The following is a 21,844-nucleotide window of genomic DNA, read 5'->3' as shown; positions in this document are numbered from 1 at the left end:
GATTTAAGATCCAAATTTCAATAATTATATTTTAACCATAATATGGTAGAAAGAACTTTTCTCTCCTCAAAACGAATCCCAATGATGAAACGAAAAAAGTATACTTTTAAAAAGACTCTAGAAGAAAATGGGTTAAAGGTGAATAACAACCTTCAAGAAAGTGACACTTAATATTAATCAAATATCACGAGGATTTATTATTCTAGATATTTCTTTGTGTACTATAAGGATAGGTGTTTCAAATTTAAAAAATACATTTGCAATGAACTGATCATTAAACTTGCACTCAAGATTCATAATATAATATATATATATACACCGAAGAGCTATTACATTATGACCACCCTGCTAATAACATGTAGGATCACCTTTAGCCCTCAAAACTGCTAGCACCCGCCGTGGCATTGATTCCACAAGGTGCTGATAGGTCGTCTGAGGTGTTTGGTACCAAGAGCTCACCAACTGGTCCTGCAATTCCCTCACATTGCGAGAGGGTAGCGTGGCAGCACGAATTTGGTTTTCCAAGTAGGACTACAAATGCTCTATTGGATTAAGGTCAGGTGAATTTGCGGGCCGACACATGACTTGAAAGTCACTGGAATGTTCCTCGAACTAATCCATGGCGATTCGACCCTTATGACATGGCGCATATCCACAATAATATACGATTAACTCAATGATTTTATATAGAATTTTATTAATTTAGTTGGGTATTCATTGTTTTTTATAAAATTTTGAAAGAGTTTATCGATTTGTTTTTTGGATAAATAAATATTACAAACACTTTTACAATACTTTTTTATTACAAATTGTAATATTTATTTATCCAAAAAAAAATCGATAAATTCTTTCAAAATTTGATAAAAAACAATGAATACCCAACTAAAGTAATGTAATGGATAGCCAACTAAAGTAGTTTTTTTCCAGTTGTTTGTTATTTTTTTTATTATTATTTTCCTTTTTCTCCCTTTTTTTTCTCATGTCTGTAATTTTCCTTTGTTTTATCTTCATTTTGAACCATATATATATATATATATATATATGCATGCAAAGGAATGAAAATCGTAGATACACTTGCTTCCAAATGTGAACCAAAATCAATAGACATAGCCTTTTTGGTTTTTTGGCAGTATATTCTATTGATAGCCCACGTATAATATAAAAAACGGGTAAGCAGCCAATAAAGGCAAATAGAAAAACCTCAATCAAAATTTGGCTTGTTGGTTAAATGAATACCTTCTAGATAACTCCTCTGACAGTTATTCGACTGATCTTTAAATCGGATCTCTCTGTTGCCTATAGATTCACTTGGGTTTCTTATTCCAAAAAGGTTTAAAGTATTTAAACGACATACCATCACATTTTTGTAAACTATTGACAGTAAAGGCATCAAAATTCAAACACTAAAATGTAATATGCTTAGTGATATTTCAAGAACATTCCATTTTCTTCGAAAATTTTTATGGTCCGAAGGTAAGTTGTAAATCTAGTACAAATCAATATGACTCTCAAGTTTTTAATGAATGCACCTTTTTAAGAAGAAAAAATTTTCCTGTTTCTGTTATAGCCGATTTTCTAAAGTTCTGAAATGAGTGGCTAGACAATTTTTTTTTCAATGTTTTTTCTTCTACAAAAAATTCTACATGAAATGAACACACACATTTCAGCACAATTATTTATTACAAGAGTAAAAATAAAACTACGTGCAAAATTTCCTTTTAAAAAAAGAAAGACATCCTGAGGGTGAATTAGATACAACGGCTAAATACTATTAGGAAGTGAACTGACTAAACTCTGTGAGAAATAAAACGCGACAATACTATTACCTAATAAGATATTGAACGGAAATGTTACTTTATGTAACAATTTTGAATGCTTTTATTAAAAGTTCAATGAATTATGTTTTGAAAACTGTTTGTTTTGTAGAATATAAAAGTCAACGAAAAATAAAGGAAGCCGTTCTTAACGGTCTCAGGGACTTTCCACACTCCTTCTTCTTATTATAATTTCATCTAGAGAAAGAGACAAAAAAAATTTATTTCAACTTGCGTATTATTACATTTCGTAAATGCCATTTACCTGGAGTTTAAAAATGAATGAATACTGCGTTACTAAAAAAAATTGTTTTCGTAAAAAGTGTTTATATCTTTAAAAATGCACTTAACGCCTAAATAAGATGAAATTTAAATTTTTTCAGATAAATATTTATAATTAGTTTTAAGAGTTATTTGGTATTATGCTACAACAACTAATTATACACTGTTGTGCTCCAGTAAAATAAGATTTAGTAAAGGTACACTAGTAAAAATCATAATTTAGAATGATATAATACAACAATTGCTTCCCTTTCTGCGATTCTGCTAACTTTATTTTTTACTTCTCAATGAATGATTGTATTGTAAGGCAAAAACTAAAGTTAGCAAGATATGCTTTTTATTTATTTTGCCAACACAGTAAAAACGTCACCCTGTTTTTGTCCACCCTTTTCGAATTCATAGAGAAACTTTGACGTTAAAGCGAAAATCAAGTGACGTAGTGTGGGCATCCTGATTGGTTGTTGAAATATGGCATTTGCATAAGTTGTTTTTTCCTTTCTATTTCGAGTAAGTCAAACTCCATCAAGAATCAATTTTCTTAAATGATTCATTCTTTAGCAAGGATTTCAATTCTTTCATTACATATATTTTTGACTTAACACAAAGACAGGCATGACGCCACGTAGAACATAAACAGACAAACTATGCATCGAAGTTGCCAGGTACACAAAGCAAAAATGTATCACATTTACAATAAAATGCATAAAAAAAAATAGTAAATCTAAATTAAGTAAGAGACGTAGACGAGGGGCGATACGGCTCTGTATTGAATTAAATTCACGTTAAATGGCATTCCAACTTAGGTGGAGAAACTTTCAAATTTAAGGCGTCATTTTGCATATAAATGATCGGCTGGCACTATAGTCATAGGTCACATGTCTGGGTATTCGTGATCATCTTTTTCTTGAAGTGCAAGTATCCAATTGGAAAGCAAATGAAGTGAGAAAAAAAAGTGCTGCTGTATTATAATAACAGATAGCTCAGTGAGTCAAATTGATATTTACAAGTTGGCTCTAGTTTACAAAACTAATCACCAAACCTAAANTTTCTATCTATATTTTTGACTTAACACAAAGACAGGCATGACGCCACGTAGAACATAAACAGACAAACTATGCATCGAAGTTGCCAGGTACACAAAGCAAAAATGTATCACATTTACAATAAAATGCATAAAAAAAATAGTAAATCTAAGCTAAGAAAGAGACGTAGACGAGAGACGGCTCTGTATTGAATTAAATTCACGCTAAATAGCATTCTAACTTAGGTGGAGAAACTTAGCTCAAATTTAAGGCGTCATTTTGCATATAAATGGCACTATAGTCATAGGTCACATGTCTGGGTATTCTTGATCTTCTTTTTCTTGAAGTGCAAGTATCCAATTGGAAAGCAAATGAAGTGAGAAAAAAAAAGTGCTGCTGTATTATAATAAAAGATAGCTCAGTGAGTCAAATTGATATTTATAAATAGGCTCTAGTTTACAAAACTAATCACCAAACCTAAACTTTTGTGAATGTTGTTTATTCATGCCGTCAATGAATTAGTTGCAAGCGAAAGGTGGCTCAGAGTGTTTGCCTCCCAATGAGGTTTCAATACCCGACGTTGCTTGACGATTTCTGTTTCCGGCTCTCACTGACCACACTCCGGATATAAAATAGTGTCAGTAGTCGGCGGCCTAACCGTATTTCGCTCCATGTAACGCAAATACCGGTTACTTTTATTAAACGAGGGCTAATAGGCCTCAATACTTGATCAAGCAGTTTCCTTATCTTCTGGACTGGGTCCGAAATTATATGGCTACGGAGTTGAATACTCATAATCGTAAACTGCTATCCAACACCAGTTATAAAATAAAATAAAATTTACTAGTTGTAAATAGATATTAAAGTGATTGGTGTTCTTAAGCAGATATTTGTTTCATTGGAAATTTTCGAACAATCGCACACTATAAAAAAAAAAAAATTATAAATTTTTAAAATTTATACTATAAAACTTTAGTTCGATATAATATCTGGATCTCTGCATATCAATAAAAAAGCAAGTTTCTAAGCAATCATATTGTTAAGAAAAAATCTCTGTTTATTTTATTGATATCTAAATACCCATTTTCATCCGGGTTAAAAAAAAAACGTAAATGATAGATCGATTATTATAGTTCGATCTCTGCTTGGATACTTGAAACCAACTTGAAGTCGAAATACTTGAAGTCGAAACTTTTAAGTGTTGAAACATCCTTACTTATAAATGAGCACAAAATAATTGAAAACGCAGAATCGTCTTCAATTTTTCAAAACATTCCACTCAAACAAATCCATTAAAAGCTGTATAAAGTGAGACTTTAGCATTGTCTATAGATATGTAATTTGCAATTTTTCGAAATTGCCCCAAGAAAACAGGACCCTATATATAAACATCTTATTACTTGCATGTAAAACCTGGAGTTTTTATCGAAAAACTCTTAAAAGATTCTTTCCCCAAAAGTTTTAAAAATATGGCTTTTCATTATATTGCCCCAAGTTTTTCTCATGTTGTTAAAGCTTTAAAAAGACACAATAATCGCTAAAAAATAGTGTACCAGTTTTAAATGAAGTTTAACAGTTGCCGAAATTCGCCTTTAAAATAATCTGTACTGTACCAACAAGCTTTACCTGGAACGGAACAAGTAGAAAATGCTTCTAAATTGTTGAAAATGCAAGCTCCCAGCGCACTTCTATCACGTTTCAGATTATCTACTTTAAACCATTTTTCAGTTTTGTCATCAAATTTCTCGACTTCCGAAAAAGTAGATAAACCTAAAAAATATTCTCGCTTAAACAAAGGTATGAAATTTTTTTAAAAAAAAGACTTCAAAGAGATTAAAAAAAAATTTTTTTTAATGCTGTTTATTAGCAGATGTCGCTATTAAATCAAACCTGACTGCAGAATCAGATATTGCAAAAGTTTTGCCATGAAAAATACTTCTATATTATAATTAAGAAATTTTAAGACAATCTATACGCTCAAAAGAACTAGTTCAAAATTAATTATGTCAATGTGTTGCAACATCTATACAATGCCAATTGTTACAAGATTCTGTTCAAGCTAAGCCCTATTGTAATATTTAACTTAAAACTGTTTAATATGACGAAGTCATATAATAATACCATAGCAAAGTTGTTGCAAATTTCAAAGATATGATCTCTCCAATGATCAAAAATTTCTAACAGCAAAAATATTATGTTAAAAAATAAAATTAAAATAAATATAGAATGTTTTACTCTCGAACAATGATTGGATCGATTGGTTGTAGAATTTGAAAGCACAACAGCCAGAAGCGGCTGTACTGCGTTAACATTACTTTTCGGAGCTCCTTCACCAAGATAAAAAGTTACAGTTTGCGCTTGAAGCAAAGCTATAATTTAATAAACTGCGCATGCCATCTTGCCGTAAAGAATTATCTGGGTTTCAGGGCAGACAAATAAATAAAATATTTTAAGAATTACTAAACTTTTTTAAAAATCTGTCATTTAGCGACATTTTTCCACCTAGGTGAAAATTATCAAAATAAATGCCTTATTTTCATTTTTTTTAAATTTTTACGAGGCCAGATTATACAGTATTGGAGTAAGTTTTTAAATATTAAAAAATTAGACAAAGAACTCTTTTCATTTTTACAAAAGTGTAGCCTTTCTTCATATTGACGTTTTGTGCCATTCAACAGACTGAAGATAGGCTTCACCTAATAGTTAACCATTGCAAGCTCACAGCAATTACGAAAAAAAGCCTTAAATCCAAAGTTATTACCTATTCATCCGGCAACGGTCTATCAAAACTAAAAAGGATGAAAGATCTCTAGTTCATGAATATATGTATAATTTTTAAACTTCTAGGTACTCGATACCTATTACTGCCGTCGAGCTAGAACTGCGTAATGGGCTATTGGCAACGGTCTGAGAAACATTCCCGAGAATGATCCGGAGACTACATACATACGTCACAGCCCATTTCACAAGGAAGACACATTCACACACCATGCATTCATTCGCAGATCGCAATTTTGACCTGATGAGGATGATCCGGAGACAACATACATACGTCACATCTCGTTTTACGAGGAGGGCACATTCACACCCTATCCATCCGCATATCGTAGCTTTGACCTGAACTAGAGCAAGGTCCATTTCCGATCCAGTACCCCCCGAGGTCTTCATTTGTTACAGAAACTTGGAGAACTTTGTAACCCCGACAGATTCACCGAGTACCAGTCACTATTTTGTGCACGGAGAAATTTCGGTTGGTGGGAGGGTGACCTCTATGATATGGACAAAACGCCTTAGGTTATCCTACCTCTAAGCTTCTAGACAGACAAAGATGTGATCAGGGGCGTAGTTAGGATTTTAACGGTCCTAGTTGAAAGACATTTTATAATGGTTAATAAAAATTATGTTTTATTTAACGAAGTATATATTAATCAATGGATTTTTTAAAAATTTCAATCAGATTTTTAAAAAAAATTGTATCCGCTCTTAACGATCTGACAAAATGCATCAATAATACTTGATATCGGATACAATAATACTTGATTCACGGAATAAATAAAGTCAGTTATTATTTTTTTATTATACTAAAAACATTATTAAGTTACAAAGACAGAGAACCAACTTGTCGAATGAAAAGCAAATTAATTTAGACCAGAAAACAGTTTCAAAACTAAATTATTCTTGACAGAGCAAGTTTTATTTACAAGTAGATATTAAATAAGTTTTAAAATTACTTGAATTATAATAAATGTGTATAAAATTAAATGGGTATAATAGACAATGAAAGAGCAAATTATTTTTTATTCTACAATGAGCACATTGAAACATGAAAATGAATAATGAAAAATTATAATTAAAAAGCTATATTTTTATCTGCATTTAAGCTTTTAAAAAAGAAATTTTTTGTTTCGTAATTTATTAAATTATTTCGTGATTATATGAATAAAACATTTATAATCAACGATATTTGATATCAATGGTTTATTATGACAGCCTTAAGTATAATATATTAACTAATGGAGTACTCTATAAATAATATTTTTTAGAAAAAACTGCTACTTAAAAAAAATCCTGTGATTCAAATCAGGGATTTTTTTTAAATTAAATATTTTTAAATCATTCCAACCCAGTTTTTTATTTTTCTTGACATTTTTCGCAACTTTTAGGGACACTCACAAATCGGTAATTGTTGAAATTTTTAAAATCATAAATTTCTATGACATAAAAGTTAAAAGTTGGCACAAAGTTTCAGTTGTTATTTTAAAAATTTACCCTTCTGATATAAAGGTACATTTACAGGAATGAAATTCATATTTGGGAAATACACATAACTCGTATGAATTTTATATTCAAGGAATAGTAAAAATATATTCAAGATTTATCAGGTGCAAAGAAAAACTTTGAAAAACAAACAATTAATGAGTTCGCTCAGCTCCTAAATGTAATTAGGGTGGTAACAAGATTATTTTGATTCTGGTTTTAATGGATTTGACATAATATTTATTAATTCACCAAAATGAATCAGTTATTTTGTGTGTTATGAAGAGTTCTTTCTAAATGTCACTGTAAAAACTGTGCAAATATGCTGTTGAACAAACCCAAAGAAGGAACATTATATTCTGGGTTAACACCAAATCGAGCGTTCATATACGATTTAAAGTGCGTCATTTAAATCTAAACAGTTAAAATTGTATATTCTTACTTCACGCTTTTACACCATACGAGATATATTTTCACTTCCGAAACTACCAAGGTTTGAGCTTGGCGAGCTTTGACTATCAGGAATAGCCAAGTAGAATATGACGAGTGGTTTGTTTACAATGTAGCAAGAGTTTGTTGTATTTTCCACGCTGATATTCATCAACAGGAACAAAAACTCTGTGCTTAGTACGCATGTTTTTAATTGTGATATCTAGGAATAGTAATAACTGATTTTATACAGCCGTTAAGCCTAGTTCGATTCTCTCGTCTAAAGATTCTCTCGCGGATGTTCGATTTACGAACTAATTTTATTTTAGGAATGAGTGTATAGATGCATTATTAATTTATAGTGCATCGTTGAAATAACTCGTACGGTATCTTATCTTACTCTAATAATAAATTTTAATGTCATCGAATAATAAAAATGGTGGCTTTTCACCCAGTAGTGTCAAAGAAGATGGGTGTATTGAAACGTAAGATCCTAGAGTTATGTATGGCGTTTTACTACACCACTTTAGTGTAAAGTTGTTGCTACCATTTTTGGCGCGGACTAAAATTTTTACAGAGTGAGAAAAATGTTATTTCTTATCATTTGTAATAATCATTACTAATTATCGCATTATCATTTCCAAGTAACAGTTCAAATTACATTCTGCTTGTCGTCACTATTTATGGGATGCACTGAATGATGCAATTGTGTCGATTGAGTTAACTTTTCATTAGAAAAAAATTCCTCTCCACTTTGACATGTTTATGACCCGTATGAAATCTGCTTAAATAATGTTCCCTGCCTCAAAACAGTTAGACTATATTTCATTCAAAAAACAATAACTGTTTATGAGAAAAAATAAAACTTTTTTTCGATGTGTTCAAATAATGTAATTGTTTTTTGATTTTTAAATATGCATTAAATGTATTTGGATTTCTTCAAGTGTATATATACACACCATTATAACCGCCCATGACGTACAATTCATTACTCAAAACAGTGGCTGCAAAATTGCTTCTTTGTGAGTGCATAGGCACGTGATCCACCCACTGATTTTCACTTTCTTCGTATTTTTCAACTATAAATAAAAAGTGACATTATGTTAATACAAAATAAATATTAACACTAGAAAGACGGAAAATTAGTATATATCTAAATGACTGATGGATTGTGAATGCGTAAATTAATTCGTTTAAAATTAATTTTTAACATTTTTTATATTATTTACAGTTATATAACAAGTTATTAGTAAATATTAACAATAAAAAAAATTATATGTTGTACAACAAGTCACAAAATTCTAAGAAATCGTGTCATTATGTACATCATTGTTTTTCTAGTTGAAATTTAAAGCAGTAAAAATGACCTCCTTAGGCAATCTAGTGTTAAATAAGAAAAAGAGGTAGAATAATTCCCCCGTAATTATACTTACATCCATTTTACAACTTTCTCTAGAGATGATTAAAGAATGTTTTTATTTTTATTTATAAAAAAAAAATTAACATTTATTTTTTAAAAAAAACAATTTTTTTTTTAAAAGAGGGGCCGATTAGTTTTATAAGATTATTCAAAACAAAATAAAAATAAAAAATGAAAGGAAAAAAAGAAAGATTCTATTTATAGATAACTATTCAGTATTGAATAAATAAAGAAACCTTCACAAAATAGCACACTATAAAAACGAGCCAAAAACCGATATATAAAACAACCCATATCCAAAAATACTGAATATAGAGGTTTTCTGAGAACTAGAGCTTTTCCAAAATAATCGGAAACTTCAGTTCTTTCTGAAATGTTAACGTATTTTTCTAAAAACAAAGGTCTTTGCTTGGCTCTCATATAAAATGTTTGAAAATAAAAATACAATTTTATCATGTTTTACTCTTTTTTTAAAAAACTTGATTAATATAATTATTGAGAGGCGAAAGGAAATTATGATTTGATCTCTGAAATGAAATGATATAAACTAATAAAGATAGTTTTTTATACTCTAAGATTAGAAAAAAAAAATAGGACTTTACATTTTATTTCATAAATAGTAATTTGAAGCTATTATTTTGGTGTATATCTTACCAGACTTTAAACGTTTGGATCCATCGAATCCACCGATTGCAAGTATTGATTGATTGTGGAAAACCATGGAATGTCCACTTCGAGGTCCTAACAAAGGTGCAATGAATGTCCATTGGTTACTTTTAATGTCATATATCTCAGCTGACATTAGAATGTTAAGACCATCAAAACCACCACAAACAAAAATTCTATCTAATAGAAAATATTTAATATGAAATTATTTTTTTCACTTTAAATAAATAAAGTAAAATTGATTTTGTCAAATGAAACTAAAATTAAAAAATAGACATCTATGAAGAAATTAAAAAGGGAATAGAATTTAAAATTGACTCCTGGTGACTGAGTGGTAGAACCTTGCGCTCTCTTGCAGCACAGATCCGGGGTTCAATCCTCGGACCGGACACGATTGACTCACCCTTTCGTCCCTTCAGTGAATCGATAAAATTCCAAGTTCCAAGCGTGCAATAAAATTTCGAGTTCCAAGCATGCTAAGAGACTAAATATTTGGGTTTCCGTATTTCATTGACCACCCTACCGGAACAACTGCTCTTGCATCCCAGAGTCTAAGGTCAAGAAGACAGGGATGGCAGAAAAGGTTTTGGACCTTCACTAACTGTCGTGTCACTGAGGTTAATTATAGAATATAAAATAACTTGCTATAACCAAAACTTGTGGAAAATCTACAACATTCTTTAACTCTCGTGGTGACTCAGGGGATAGAGTCCCTTCCCTGTCACCTGCCAATAAGGTGATCCGGGTTAGAATTCCAGCGTCGATACGAATTTCGCACCCGTCTCGTTCCGACCATAGTGCTGTCGTAAAATATCCTCATTAATAGACGGATCATGGGTTAGAGTTCCCCAGCCATCAGGCTAACCTTGGGTGGTTTTCGTGGTTTTCCTTTCCATGCTACTCAAATGCAAGTTAGTTCCATCGAAAAATCCACCACGAAGACAAGTTTCTCCGAATTCTCGATCCAGGAGTTCTCTTGTCTTCTGGATTGCGTTCATAGTTACGAGGCTGCGGAGTTGAATATTGGTAGTCGTAAACTCGAAATCGGGTTGGCTGTTTTCAGACGGTTATAAAATAAAATATAAAAACAATTAGAAAATTTAACTTTTTTTTAAATTTTGTGTTACACAGAAGTGATTTGTAGAATACTGTTACCAATAACCTTCTTAACCACATAAATTGCTATAATAATGATTTGTAATATGAATATCCATTCCGACAACTTCTTGGCGGTAGATTGGAACTTTCTACAAATTCAGATCATAAATATTTCCCCCTATTTTTGCTGACCAAAAGCATAACCTTTGATGAAGCTCATTATCTGCTGAAGCAGTTAAGTTATACCTCTAACATTTCCAGGATCATACGCAATTTTTTTCTCAAATATAAAAAGTGGTGGCAAAAAATTTCACAAATAAATTAAAATGATGCAGACTACCACGACATTAAAATATTTCACTGATCAAATCCCCGATAAATGTAGGTATTTTGTAATGTTTTTAAGTGATGTAGAAATTTGGAACACATTTTTTTTATTTATGAGTCATTTTATTATGACTTTGAATGTTGTGTAGAACTTCCTCTTGTCTGGGTTCTTCGTAAAATTAAATCTATAATTCTATATATCGATGCAATCACATCAAAAGGTTGGGAATTCTATTGTAATAGTTTTCAACAGCTGTCTGCTTAATACTTTAGCTTCCTTTCTATTATTTTTAAGGAGAAAAACCGTTCTATTTGTTGCATTTCATTGAAAATTGCCCGGTTTTATTAAAATTTTAAGATATTTCCACAATATTATTATTTTTTGTATTATTTAGGCGTCATTCAGAAAACTTTTTAAATCACCTTTATAAAACCAAGAATGAAAGTCATTTATTTGCATGTGTGCCTAGCGTCTTTTTAAAAAAGTCAAATAATTTTTTCACGAAATAAAAAATGGTAGCATTAAGTCTTTGACTATAAATATTCATTTTGCAAAATTAAGGTTGTTCCATGTGTATCGAGAACAAAAATATTTATGTTTGAAACTCAAATCTAAGCATTTATAGAAGTGAAGTGGAAGTAGGTAACAAAATGAAATATAAACTTTGAGTAAACATGCATGCAATGCTGTTTTTTCTCTCCGTAAAATCACATTTTAAGTCATTTTATTTAATTTTTATAACCGTCGTTAAACAGTTGATCCAATTTTAGGTTTACGACTATCAGTGTTCAACTCCGTGACCTTGTAATTTTAAACTCAATCATATTTCTTTAAAAAAAAGTAATTTACTTACCTTTTATTTTCAGAAAACATTTTGCAATTTAAAATAAACTCTTAGTTTTTTTTCCACCCACATTTGAACTTGTTTGTATGCGGAAGTTAAATACAGAGTAATCATTCTGATACTTTAAAAAACACTAAATCGCAGATTTTTGTATCTACAACTCGAATAATTTTATGATTTACAGAATGCGACTTTCGAGCTATCAAAAAGATGTTTCATTTTAATTTTTTCTACCAAAAGTTATCCCGATCAATACGAAAAATTATAAAAATATAATTCTCGGATAATTTAAAAAATTTCTAAAATTTTTTATACTTCATAATATTTTCACAGTAAAAACTTGACTTTTAAGCAAAAAAAACTCAATGAGAATAAAATAAAATAAAATATTCTAAATCACATTACAAGTTCAAGTATGAGAATCCACAGGAGAATAAACAACGTATGACAACATAGTCAAACAATCATTGTTATTTAAAATATTCAGATTAATTTTCAAAATTGTTTAATAACGTGTTAAAATTTTGAATTATAAATAATTCTCAACGCAGATAAATTTTTAACCAAAAACATTATTATGTTATTTAATATAATTTTTTTTTCTCCATTTGTTCAATCTACAACTCATCCGATTTCTTTTTCATTTGTTCAATCTACAATTCATCCAATCTTTTTCATTGTTTATTAAATTCGTCTCATTCAAATGTCCCCTCCATATGCAAAAAAAGGGGATTCTACTACTCTCTCCAGGTTGACTTACGACGAATTATAGGAATACAATTTTCCTGTTGAAGTAATTAATTAATCTTTTTGAATATTGTCTTTTGAATTTTTTGTCCTGTTTTATTCATTCTTGTCTTCTTCAATTGATTATTTAAAACTTTTCTGAAGTTCTATGTTTTCCCATGTTCAAGTTTTAAAAATGCATACGTCATTAAAATTTTAAATGAGGTAGCTATAGATTCAATGAAACACATTTCAATGAATAAACGGAAAATAAATATTTAAAATTAGATATTAATAACTGAATAAATTGCGCTCATATAATTATCTGTAGCCTAATATTCTTTTCGGTCAGAAGGATTTCATCCACTCATTGTTTATCAATATTCAAAGGATGAGGCCATTTCTTACCATTGTAAACTGCTCCAGACGCATCACTTCTTCTGTGGTTCATGTCGGCAATATATTGCCATCTATGGGAACTCGGAACATACTTTTCGCAAGAACTAGTCCTTACATCGCCATCAAATCCACCGATGGCGTAGAGGACACCTTTGCAACCGACAGCTGTCACATAACATCTTGTTTCTAACATCCTCGCTCTTCTAGACCAACATCTTTTTTCTACATGAAAGCGGTATGTGCTATTGTAGCAATTACGACCATCAAAACCACCAATTACATAGATATGTATACCAATTGCAACAACACCGTGGTAAGCTCTGTTCAAAGACAACCATAGTTAATACAAACTAATACATTAAGTTTTAAAAAAAAAACATTTTAATTAAACACATTTTAAATTTTGGAAAACCATTTCTCAATTTTTTGCCTTAAACATGTTTATTTAATTTTTTATTTTTGCATGAAAATTTAAGTCATTCAGACTTACTTTGTATAGGTCTCACATTATTCATCAATGAAACAAGAAATGAAAGATCAGCGAAAAGGGCAGATTTGAAGCATTAAATTCGTGACACCATTCAATACTACTTTTAATTTATCGCTTGCACAAGAACCCGGGCAATCGCATTCAAAGACCCAGACAAACGTGCTTTATTGCTTTAGGGCTTTTACTGCTTAACGCGTCGTATAAGACCCGATTCTGGGGATTATTTTTAATTTATTGTCCGTATCCCGACAGTTACCCTTAAGGTGCTTTAGAGATTGAATGTAACGCGTATAGACGCAACTGTGAGGATCCTAACATAAACAAAAGTCCACTAGCGTCACATAGGCCGGTACAAAGATGACGAAAAGAACCTGAAAATAAAATTAAAAATGTAATAAAATTCGAAGATACTTTTATGCATGGAACAGAGAAGTATTTGTCGTAGGAGATCGAAATGAGTACAGGGAAGGTTTTACACAATTTAACTTCAGGAATAAACAACTGCCCCCTTTCTGCAAAAATATTTTTTACAGTTTAAAGAATTTTATTTAACTTGTAAAGCAATTTTTTCTTTTACCTTTTAATGAAATTTTTCTGCCTCAAATAGAACCATTTCTCTGAAATTGCATCGAATACTTCAATAGAAATGTTGGGCTTTGAGCCGCTCCATCCCAGTACAGCAAACATAAGACTGTTTGGAACTTCTCTTACTCTTTCACTATGATCAGCTGGAAACTGGTGAACAACTTTACCCTTCACAAGTTTATCCGGTGATAATGACCAACTTCAAAACAAAGAGAAACACAATTACAGTTTAAAATGAATCTTTATCACTTAATATTGAATAAATTATTTGTTTTGTAACTTTATTTGCTATATCATTACTAATGAATTAAGGAGACTGGTGTCTCTTACGAGGCAAATATTATATTTTTAAGAAAGTAAAAAGTGGTACTTTAAGTGTTTTACTATTTTATTTCAAAGCTCAAGTGGTAGGTAACAGCAGGAAACAGTCACTTATTTTAAGTGTCTATGTCCAACAACTTTCTTCCTAAAGGAGCTTTTTACTCTTCAATTTCAGGAGCACGTTCAGTGCATGGAACAGTGATGAAACATGCACCTAAAAGTAGTGACCCCCCTTTTTTTTTTTTTGGTAGGGACCAAAAAGAAGAAGATAAGAGGCACCACTCCACCTTTAAAAACGCTGTACTAAATTTTAGAGGAGCTCGCCTTCTCCTAATGATGATGATGTCTAGTGACAATGATAAAAATAAAAGTTTTTCATTATTCATTTTAAGACTAAAATGTGCAAAACTCGATTTTATGCTATTCATAAGTGATCAAAATAGTTTTACTTTTTTCATGGAAAAATGGAGGGAAGGGAACCCACTTTATAAAAAAAAGAAAATGTTATAGTATAGTAAATCGGTATCTTTGATTTCAATGAGTTAAAAGCTTTATAGAACTATTAACTATAGTAACTGATGCCACCATCCAGTGATGCTTGTGAAAAGTAAATGCTCATCATTTACTGTTATTTCAGATAATAGATCTTATTTTGGTATTTTTAGAAAATGCACGCTTTTGAAAATATACCTCTAAGAGCGTATTCAGCTCAAGTATTATTTACTTCTTTTTCAAATGAAGAAATTACAAGTCTTTAAATGCTATAAGAATGGTAAAGTGACGCAAACACTGTCGTGGCGCTAGTAGTAGGAAAAGGTGAAGAAACCCAGATGTCCAACAATGGCGCATTTTTTTTTAATGTTTTTTTAGCTCATATAGATGGAATGGTTTATCTTCTGTTATATGTCTGTGATAGTGACCCACAAAAAGCAGTCACTATGAATAATAAATAAAACGAGCATCATCTTATTATTAAAATGAAATGATCCATATATGATCCAAATGATCTACTATTAGAATAAGGGTGGTCTGCATCCATCACTCCATTCATATTGTTTGTGTTACGGAAAAGGGACAAAATCCGAATTCATTTCTAACTTGTTTTCAAAAGAAAGATTTGTTCTCTCATAGGAAAAAGTCTTACATCTACCTTATAATTGTCAATGAGTCTCTTACCCCTTCTGAAATGACGCTAAACGTTTTATGACTAGATATTTCTCTTTTCCGGGATGCAGACAGTCCAGTAACAAGTTAAATGTATCCTTTATAGGTGAGTCCCTTTTTATCCCATCTTTTTTTTTATTGCATTGGCGGTGTTTGTACCTCGGAAAAGAGAACAAAGTCGTAGTATTACTATTTTATATTTAGCTTGTTTTCACAATGACTGTTCCTTGTTAAGTGCCATTGATAACCATTTACCAACTTTTTCCTTCTGCCAACTTTTACGCATTTCGCGTAATATTTAATTTTTGTATTTTAAGTGGTAGTAAAATTTATCCTACCTATTTATTTCACGAATTTATAAATATAATTTTAAATTATTTTGGTATACACCACAAAAAATAAATTATAGTCGTGCATATCTTGTGTGGTTTCATACAAAATCATAATGCATGATCTTGTTTGGTTTCATACAAAATAAAAATTATACTTCTGCCCATACTTTGAAAAAAAATCCTTCTGCTATTCATTTATTAATATAATTCTCTGGGGGATTAAAAGGTAGCAGCTTTAATAAGTCATTATAACTCATACATTTTTTATAACTTTTAATAAGTCTTGGTAGTGAAATCTGATATTCCAAAGTATAAAACAAGCTGGTTACGATTTTTTTTTCTTTGTTGTTTTCCTTGTGACTTTTCCGAGTATATCAGGAAATAAAAATTTCTTCTCCTGGCATAAACTTACTAACACTATTATAAACTTCTATGAATCGAGAGAAATCTGATATTTCAAAGTTTGAAAATGAAAAGAAAATCTTACGAAGAATCGGGGGATCCACAGAGTAATTTGCTGAAAAGATCGTTTAATGTTCTTTCACTTTGGATATCATTGCTCGAACTACTTGGAACTTTTGACATTGCATCGGGCTGAGTTGGTACTTCAAATACAACATGGACCTCAGGTATGTTTCTTGAAAAGCTCCAATCATTGTAACTCATCTGTTTTTAAAATAATTAAGGCTACATTTTTATTAATACTAGAAATAATAAGTGAAAGGCTAATAATGTTTTTCTGGTAATTTTGAACATATTTACCATAAGTTTAATTTTACTTTTAGCAACAACAAGACTTCCGATGGCTGAGTGGTAGCGCTTTGTGCTCCTGTGCCACAGGTCCTGGGTGTGATCCTCGAGCCGAGCAAGGTTGACTCAGCCTTTCATCCCTTCTGTGGGTCGATAAATGAGTACCAGGCATGCTTGGGAACTAAGCACTGGGGTTTCCGCTTTCGGTTGACCACCTAACCGGAACAACTGCTCTTGCATCCCAGAGCCCAAGGTCAAGAAAACTGAGATGGGCGCAGTAGGCCTTGTCCCTCTATGGGCTGCCGTGACACTGAGTTTAGTTTAGCAACAACAAAGCAAAGTATAAGCAATAAAGTAACAGCCCATTGTGGGTCAGAGGATCAGGGAGATTAAGGTGCCGCAATTTCATGACCTACGGCATGCTCGTAGCAATGTGACTGGCATTGCGCACAAGGCCATCTTTACTTCCCAGACAAGCTGGTACCCATTTTATTTCCTTTTATGACCGTAGTTGAACAGCTGACACAATTTTTTACGACTTTTGCTTACGGCTGCCAATGTTCAACACCGTAGCGTTGTAATTTCGAACGCAATCTAGAACACAAGGGAACTCCTGGGTCATGAATTGGGAGAAATTTTACCTTCGATGAGGACTTTTTGATGGAACAACCCATATTTGCGACACATCGTGAGGAAAACCGCGAAAACCTCCCTCGGTTAGCCTGGCGACAAAGGGACTCTGACTAATGATCCATTCACCATTGAGGATATTTTAAGTCAGCACTGTGATCCTTGTGAGTTGGGTGCAGAATAAAAATTGACCAGCCATCGCTGAGATTCGAAATTCGGGTCACGTCATTAGGTAGCGAGCTCTCTATCCCCTGAGCCACTACGGCCCTAAGCTGGTACCCATTGATCTAAAGCTGGAAGGTTTCAAGCCGCTACTGGGGATCGGACCCCAGTCTTTCACACTCACAGTTCAGTACATTAACCACTTAGCCATTTCGTGTTTTAGTGGCTAAGCTGAAAAACTAATTGGATTGCCATTTAATAATATTACAAACAAGACACAAAAATGAAAAAATAATAAAAATCATCGTAAGTTTAATATTTGAACATAAAAATAGTTTTTTCATTTTAGTTTCAAAAATCAAGATGTCGTGTTTTCTCTCCCTAATTATAGGTTAAAAATATCTACGAGAATGATGATGGCTGATGATGAAGTATTTAGATTAATATTTTCTTCTAAAATAATTTATAGTTATTATTGTTACGTTATGCGCTTTTCACTCCAAAGAGATGAATAATAAAGTGATGATGAATTACTTTCATTCTCGGGTTCAGAAAAACATTTATACACTTTATCACAAGATAGTTAAAGCATTTGAAGTACGCCAAGAATATGTGAGCTATTAATTTTAGTAACTAGTTCTTTTTTTTCTTTCAAAACATAAAGACTGGTGTCGAAACTATTTCATTTTTGAAATTTATGATGTTGAAACAAGACAGTAATGATCACCAAATTCTATTAACAGCATATTTATAAAATTATGCAGGTACAATCTTTTTTAAAGTAGCCAACGCTATAAATCATTAACTTCGTTTATGAAAAAATTTCTATCCACATTGTGTTCGTACTTCTGCTGCGTATGAGTAACGTCAGTGGTTGACCTTCCGAGGACTTCGCATTGAGAGATTTTGCATATGTATGTCGTAGGACTTAGGCTAGTTGGTAAATTCTACTCTTTACAAACTGCATTTGTTAGGCTTATAGCAGTAACCCTCGTAAGCGCGTTGCAAAGTGACATCGTGACAAAACGAGAAATTTTTCAATTCGCTTACGGCATATGCAAATTATTTTCCCTCAATATACAACTATAAAATCGAAATCATATCTTTTGTAAGAAAAACGGTAGGCAAACGGAGTTTAGATGTTGCATATACAAAGTCAGAAATATAATAGCTTCATGGACTGTGAAATCACCTGATTGCGATTTTCTCAGAACTTAAGTGAAAAAACAAAGTTAATTGAAATGCAAATGGACCACCGAAAGTGTTTCTCCTGGCATCCTTTATTACAAAATCGTGCAAGTTTCAAACCGTCGGCAGAGAATGGGTTTATTAATCAGTTTAAACTATTTATATCATAGATCTGGAATAATATGTTTTCATGCCGAACCTTTTAAACACTTAATGTTGCCGTCTTGTTTGTGGCAGTGCTAAATATTTCCAATAGTTTGGAGAATGAGTTTTACGATTTCTGGCGCCTGAAGACTTGTATAGGATGTCTTCTGGTGGTTCAAAAAGTGCAGCCAGAATGACTTGATAGTGAGTGTGTTCTGGCGTTAATTGGGTTTGAAGGCAATGTCTGCAAAGGGGATATAATCTGGTCTTGTTTGAATAAATCTTTATGTTCGTTTAATTTTTTGTACGTAGTCTTGCTATTGCGAATGAGAGGTTTCTAGGACAATCCGGAAAGGAGGGTTTTTTTGAGCATGGCAACTGCATTTGCGTCATCAGAGGTGACAGTGGGGGGGGGGGGTCTGATCCAAGTTCCGGACTTCTTTAGCAAGGACGTCTGCGCGCTCATTTCCAGATACTCAATACAAACCAGCACTCAATAAAACATCACTTAAAAAACTTATTTTAGATAGCATTACTGCAACAGCTCGCTGCCGGCAAAAATTATGAGAATTGAAGATGGATGATTAAAAAACGCATTGAGGATTCACTATAACAGCACGATGATTTTAGCCATTGATCCATCGCGACTCAACTTCTCATTTAAGTATCATATAAACATGAAATAATGTCTCTAAGATTCATTAAATAAAGTATTAGTAAACAATAAGATGTGAAAATTTTACTACCTCATGTGCACCCATGTTTGATCAAACTGTACTTAGGAATACAAAAAGTTTCAACACTAAACTCTTTCCTTCTTCAATCGCAAAATGTTTACCGACATAACCAATTTGTAGGATTGAAGGCCATATCTTTGACCATTCTGTTTTCTCCGAGGTCTATCTTTCTACAATAAATGCGCATTCCACTATGCTCTAGTGACCTTTTCCTGTTCCTGTTTCCTCGTTTTTTGTTCTTTTATTTTTGCGTCGAATATAGTTTCTGGCAATGCACAATTTTCTACCTTGAGTACCCATCATCATTTTTATTCGTTTATTTATTTTTATTTTAGAGCAGAACAGCTTTTTCCTTTCGCTTTTTTTTCATTACGATTGCTCTAAATTGGTCTCCCAGTTTTCAACATCGTAGCATTATTCAAACCTAAATGCGTTTGACACAAACTATTTTCAATATTTTTAAACTTCATTAAATCTAAATTTTGTAAAAAGTGCTATTATACGGTAAAAAGTAATAATTGTTAAAAATATCTTTGCTGCCAGACACTTGTCTTTAAGTTTTACCCAAACAGTTGTGCTTCGATTTTAAGCCAGTAAAACCTTTAGTAAAACATATTTTCTTTGAAACATTTCCTGCATTTTTAAGTTTCAAGTTTTGAATTTTACTTAAACAAACGAAAATACTTTCGTTTCTTTTTATCTATTGATATCAGTTATTTTATTAATTTCAACCAATGAAAAAGAACTACGAATTTTTTTGACGGTTAACAAAAGCTTGATAAAAATCATTGAATTTTAAAATAAAACGTATTACAAAAAAATAAACATAAACAATTACACTTTTTTTAGAAATTTGATTGTATATATTTTTGTTTATTGTAGGCAATTCATCCTTATTTAAAAGTTTTTCATAAGCAGAATGATCAAATGTAATATTTGAACACCAACAGCTAATAATCCATTTCAAAGCCTTTTTATTTTACATCTTGTCCCTAAATATTTTAATTTCTTAAAATGCATTCAAATAAAATCTCAATTTCAGTTTTCATGTATAATATTTTTCTTATGTATATAAATATACTGATAAATATAAAAAGTTTTCAATAGTTAGAGATAAATAAAAAATATTTCAACGTCAAACATCATTTTTTGTTAAATTTTGTGCCAAATGCTTTTCAAAAAAAAATTATGGGATGGATTTATAATAAAGTATTGATATTAATTCAAAGTATTGATTGTTTGCTTAAAAAATAATACTTTATGTATTTAAATAAGGAAGTTTCTTACTTTTACGGTTTTCGAAGAAACATTCAAACGAAAATATGTTCCAAGTATCCAAGGAAAGTGCAAAGCGTACTCTGAAAATTTAATCAGTTGAACTGATTTCTCAAGCACAAAGCAATCTAATTTTAATATACAGAGCTTTTTAAAATGCGTTTTATCTTCACTGGTCTTAGGTACGTGGATTTCAATGGAAGTGTCTGGAAACAAAGAAAAATATGCCAAAAAGAATTTCAAAACTCCTATAGGAAAGCGGAAACTTGAAACTTTTTCTTGAGCTTTTTTGAAGCAAGCTAATTTGTCAATATTAAAATCAGTCAACTGCAAAACATGTAAGACCTTTCCTTGTAGAAATTCCATAGAAGGTTTAAAACGATCAAATACATAAAAAAATACAACGAATTTTCTAGAAAGGTCTCAAATCAATGGAGATCACCTTATAAGCAGTAATTCTATGAAAATTTATATATTTTGACGTTACAAAAACAGAGAATTTAAAAACATGAATTCGCAACTGTTGCTTTAACTATGTTCATTTTGTTCAGCTTTTTTAAAATGATGAGATGGTGCTAATGATATTTGATGTATACGTGCACCTCAATAAGTTATTTTATAAACATTTCATATTCGTTGATAGTTCGCAAAATCGCTATTGTTTGAAATATTTTGATAAAATGAGTAACACATTTTTTTTGGTTGACCATGATAAGAATTTTGTTTAAAACGAACCAAATTTTTTGTAGAAAAAATTAAAGTGATTTCTAGTGTAGCACTT

At 31.4% G+C, this 21,844-nt stretch overlaps 1 protein-coding gene across 2 annotated transcripts; it reads right to left on the bottom strand.

Annotated features, from left to right (window-relative positions):
* Positions 1-1,667: 1,667 nt before the first annotated feature.
* LOC107450023 (kelch-like protein 10) lies at positions 1,668-21,579 on the bottom strand. Of its 2 annotated transcripts, none has more exons than XM_071180256.1 (8): positions 21,076-21,579; positions 16,665-16,843; positions 14,353-14,559; positions 13,295-13,605; positions 9,879-10,070; positions 8,764-8,883; positions 4,745-4,888; positions 1,668-2,012 (listed from the first exon to the last, which is right to left on the bottom strand). In XM_071180256.1, the coding sequence occupies exons 1-8, from the start codon at positions 21,427-21,429 to the stop codon at positions 1,972-1,974; spliced, it is 1,548 nt and encodes a 515-aa protein (XP_071036357.1). In that variant the 5' UTR covers positions 21,430-21,579; the 3' UTR covers positions 1,668-1,971. The 2 variants fall into 2 exon arrangements, with proteins under 2 accessions (XP_071036357.1, XP_071036358.1); XM_071180257.1 differs by lacking the exon at positions 21,076-21,579 and adding an exon at positions 19,798-19,916.
* Positions 21,580-21,844: the final 265 nt, after the last annotated feature.

The sequence above is a fragment of the Parasteatoda tepidariorum genome, chromosome 4 (genome assembly GCF_043381705.1).
Source record: "Parasteatoda tepidariorum isolate YZ-2023 chromosome 4, CAS_Ptep_4.0, whole genome shotgun sequence".
NCBI lineage: Eukaryota > Metazoa > Arthropoda > Arachnida > Araneae > Theridiidae > Parasteatoda > Parasteatoda tepidariorum.
This window is presented reverse-complemented; position numbering and strand designations above follow the sequence as displayed.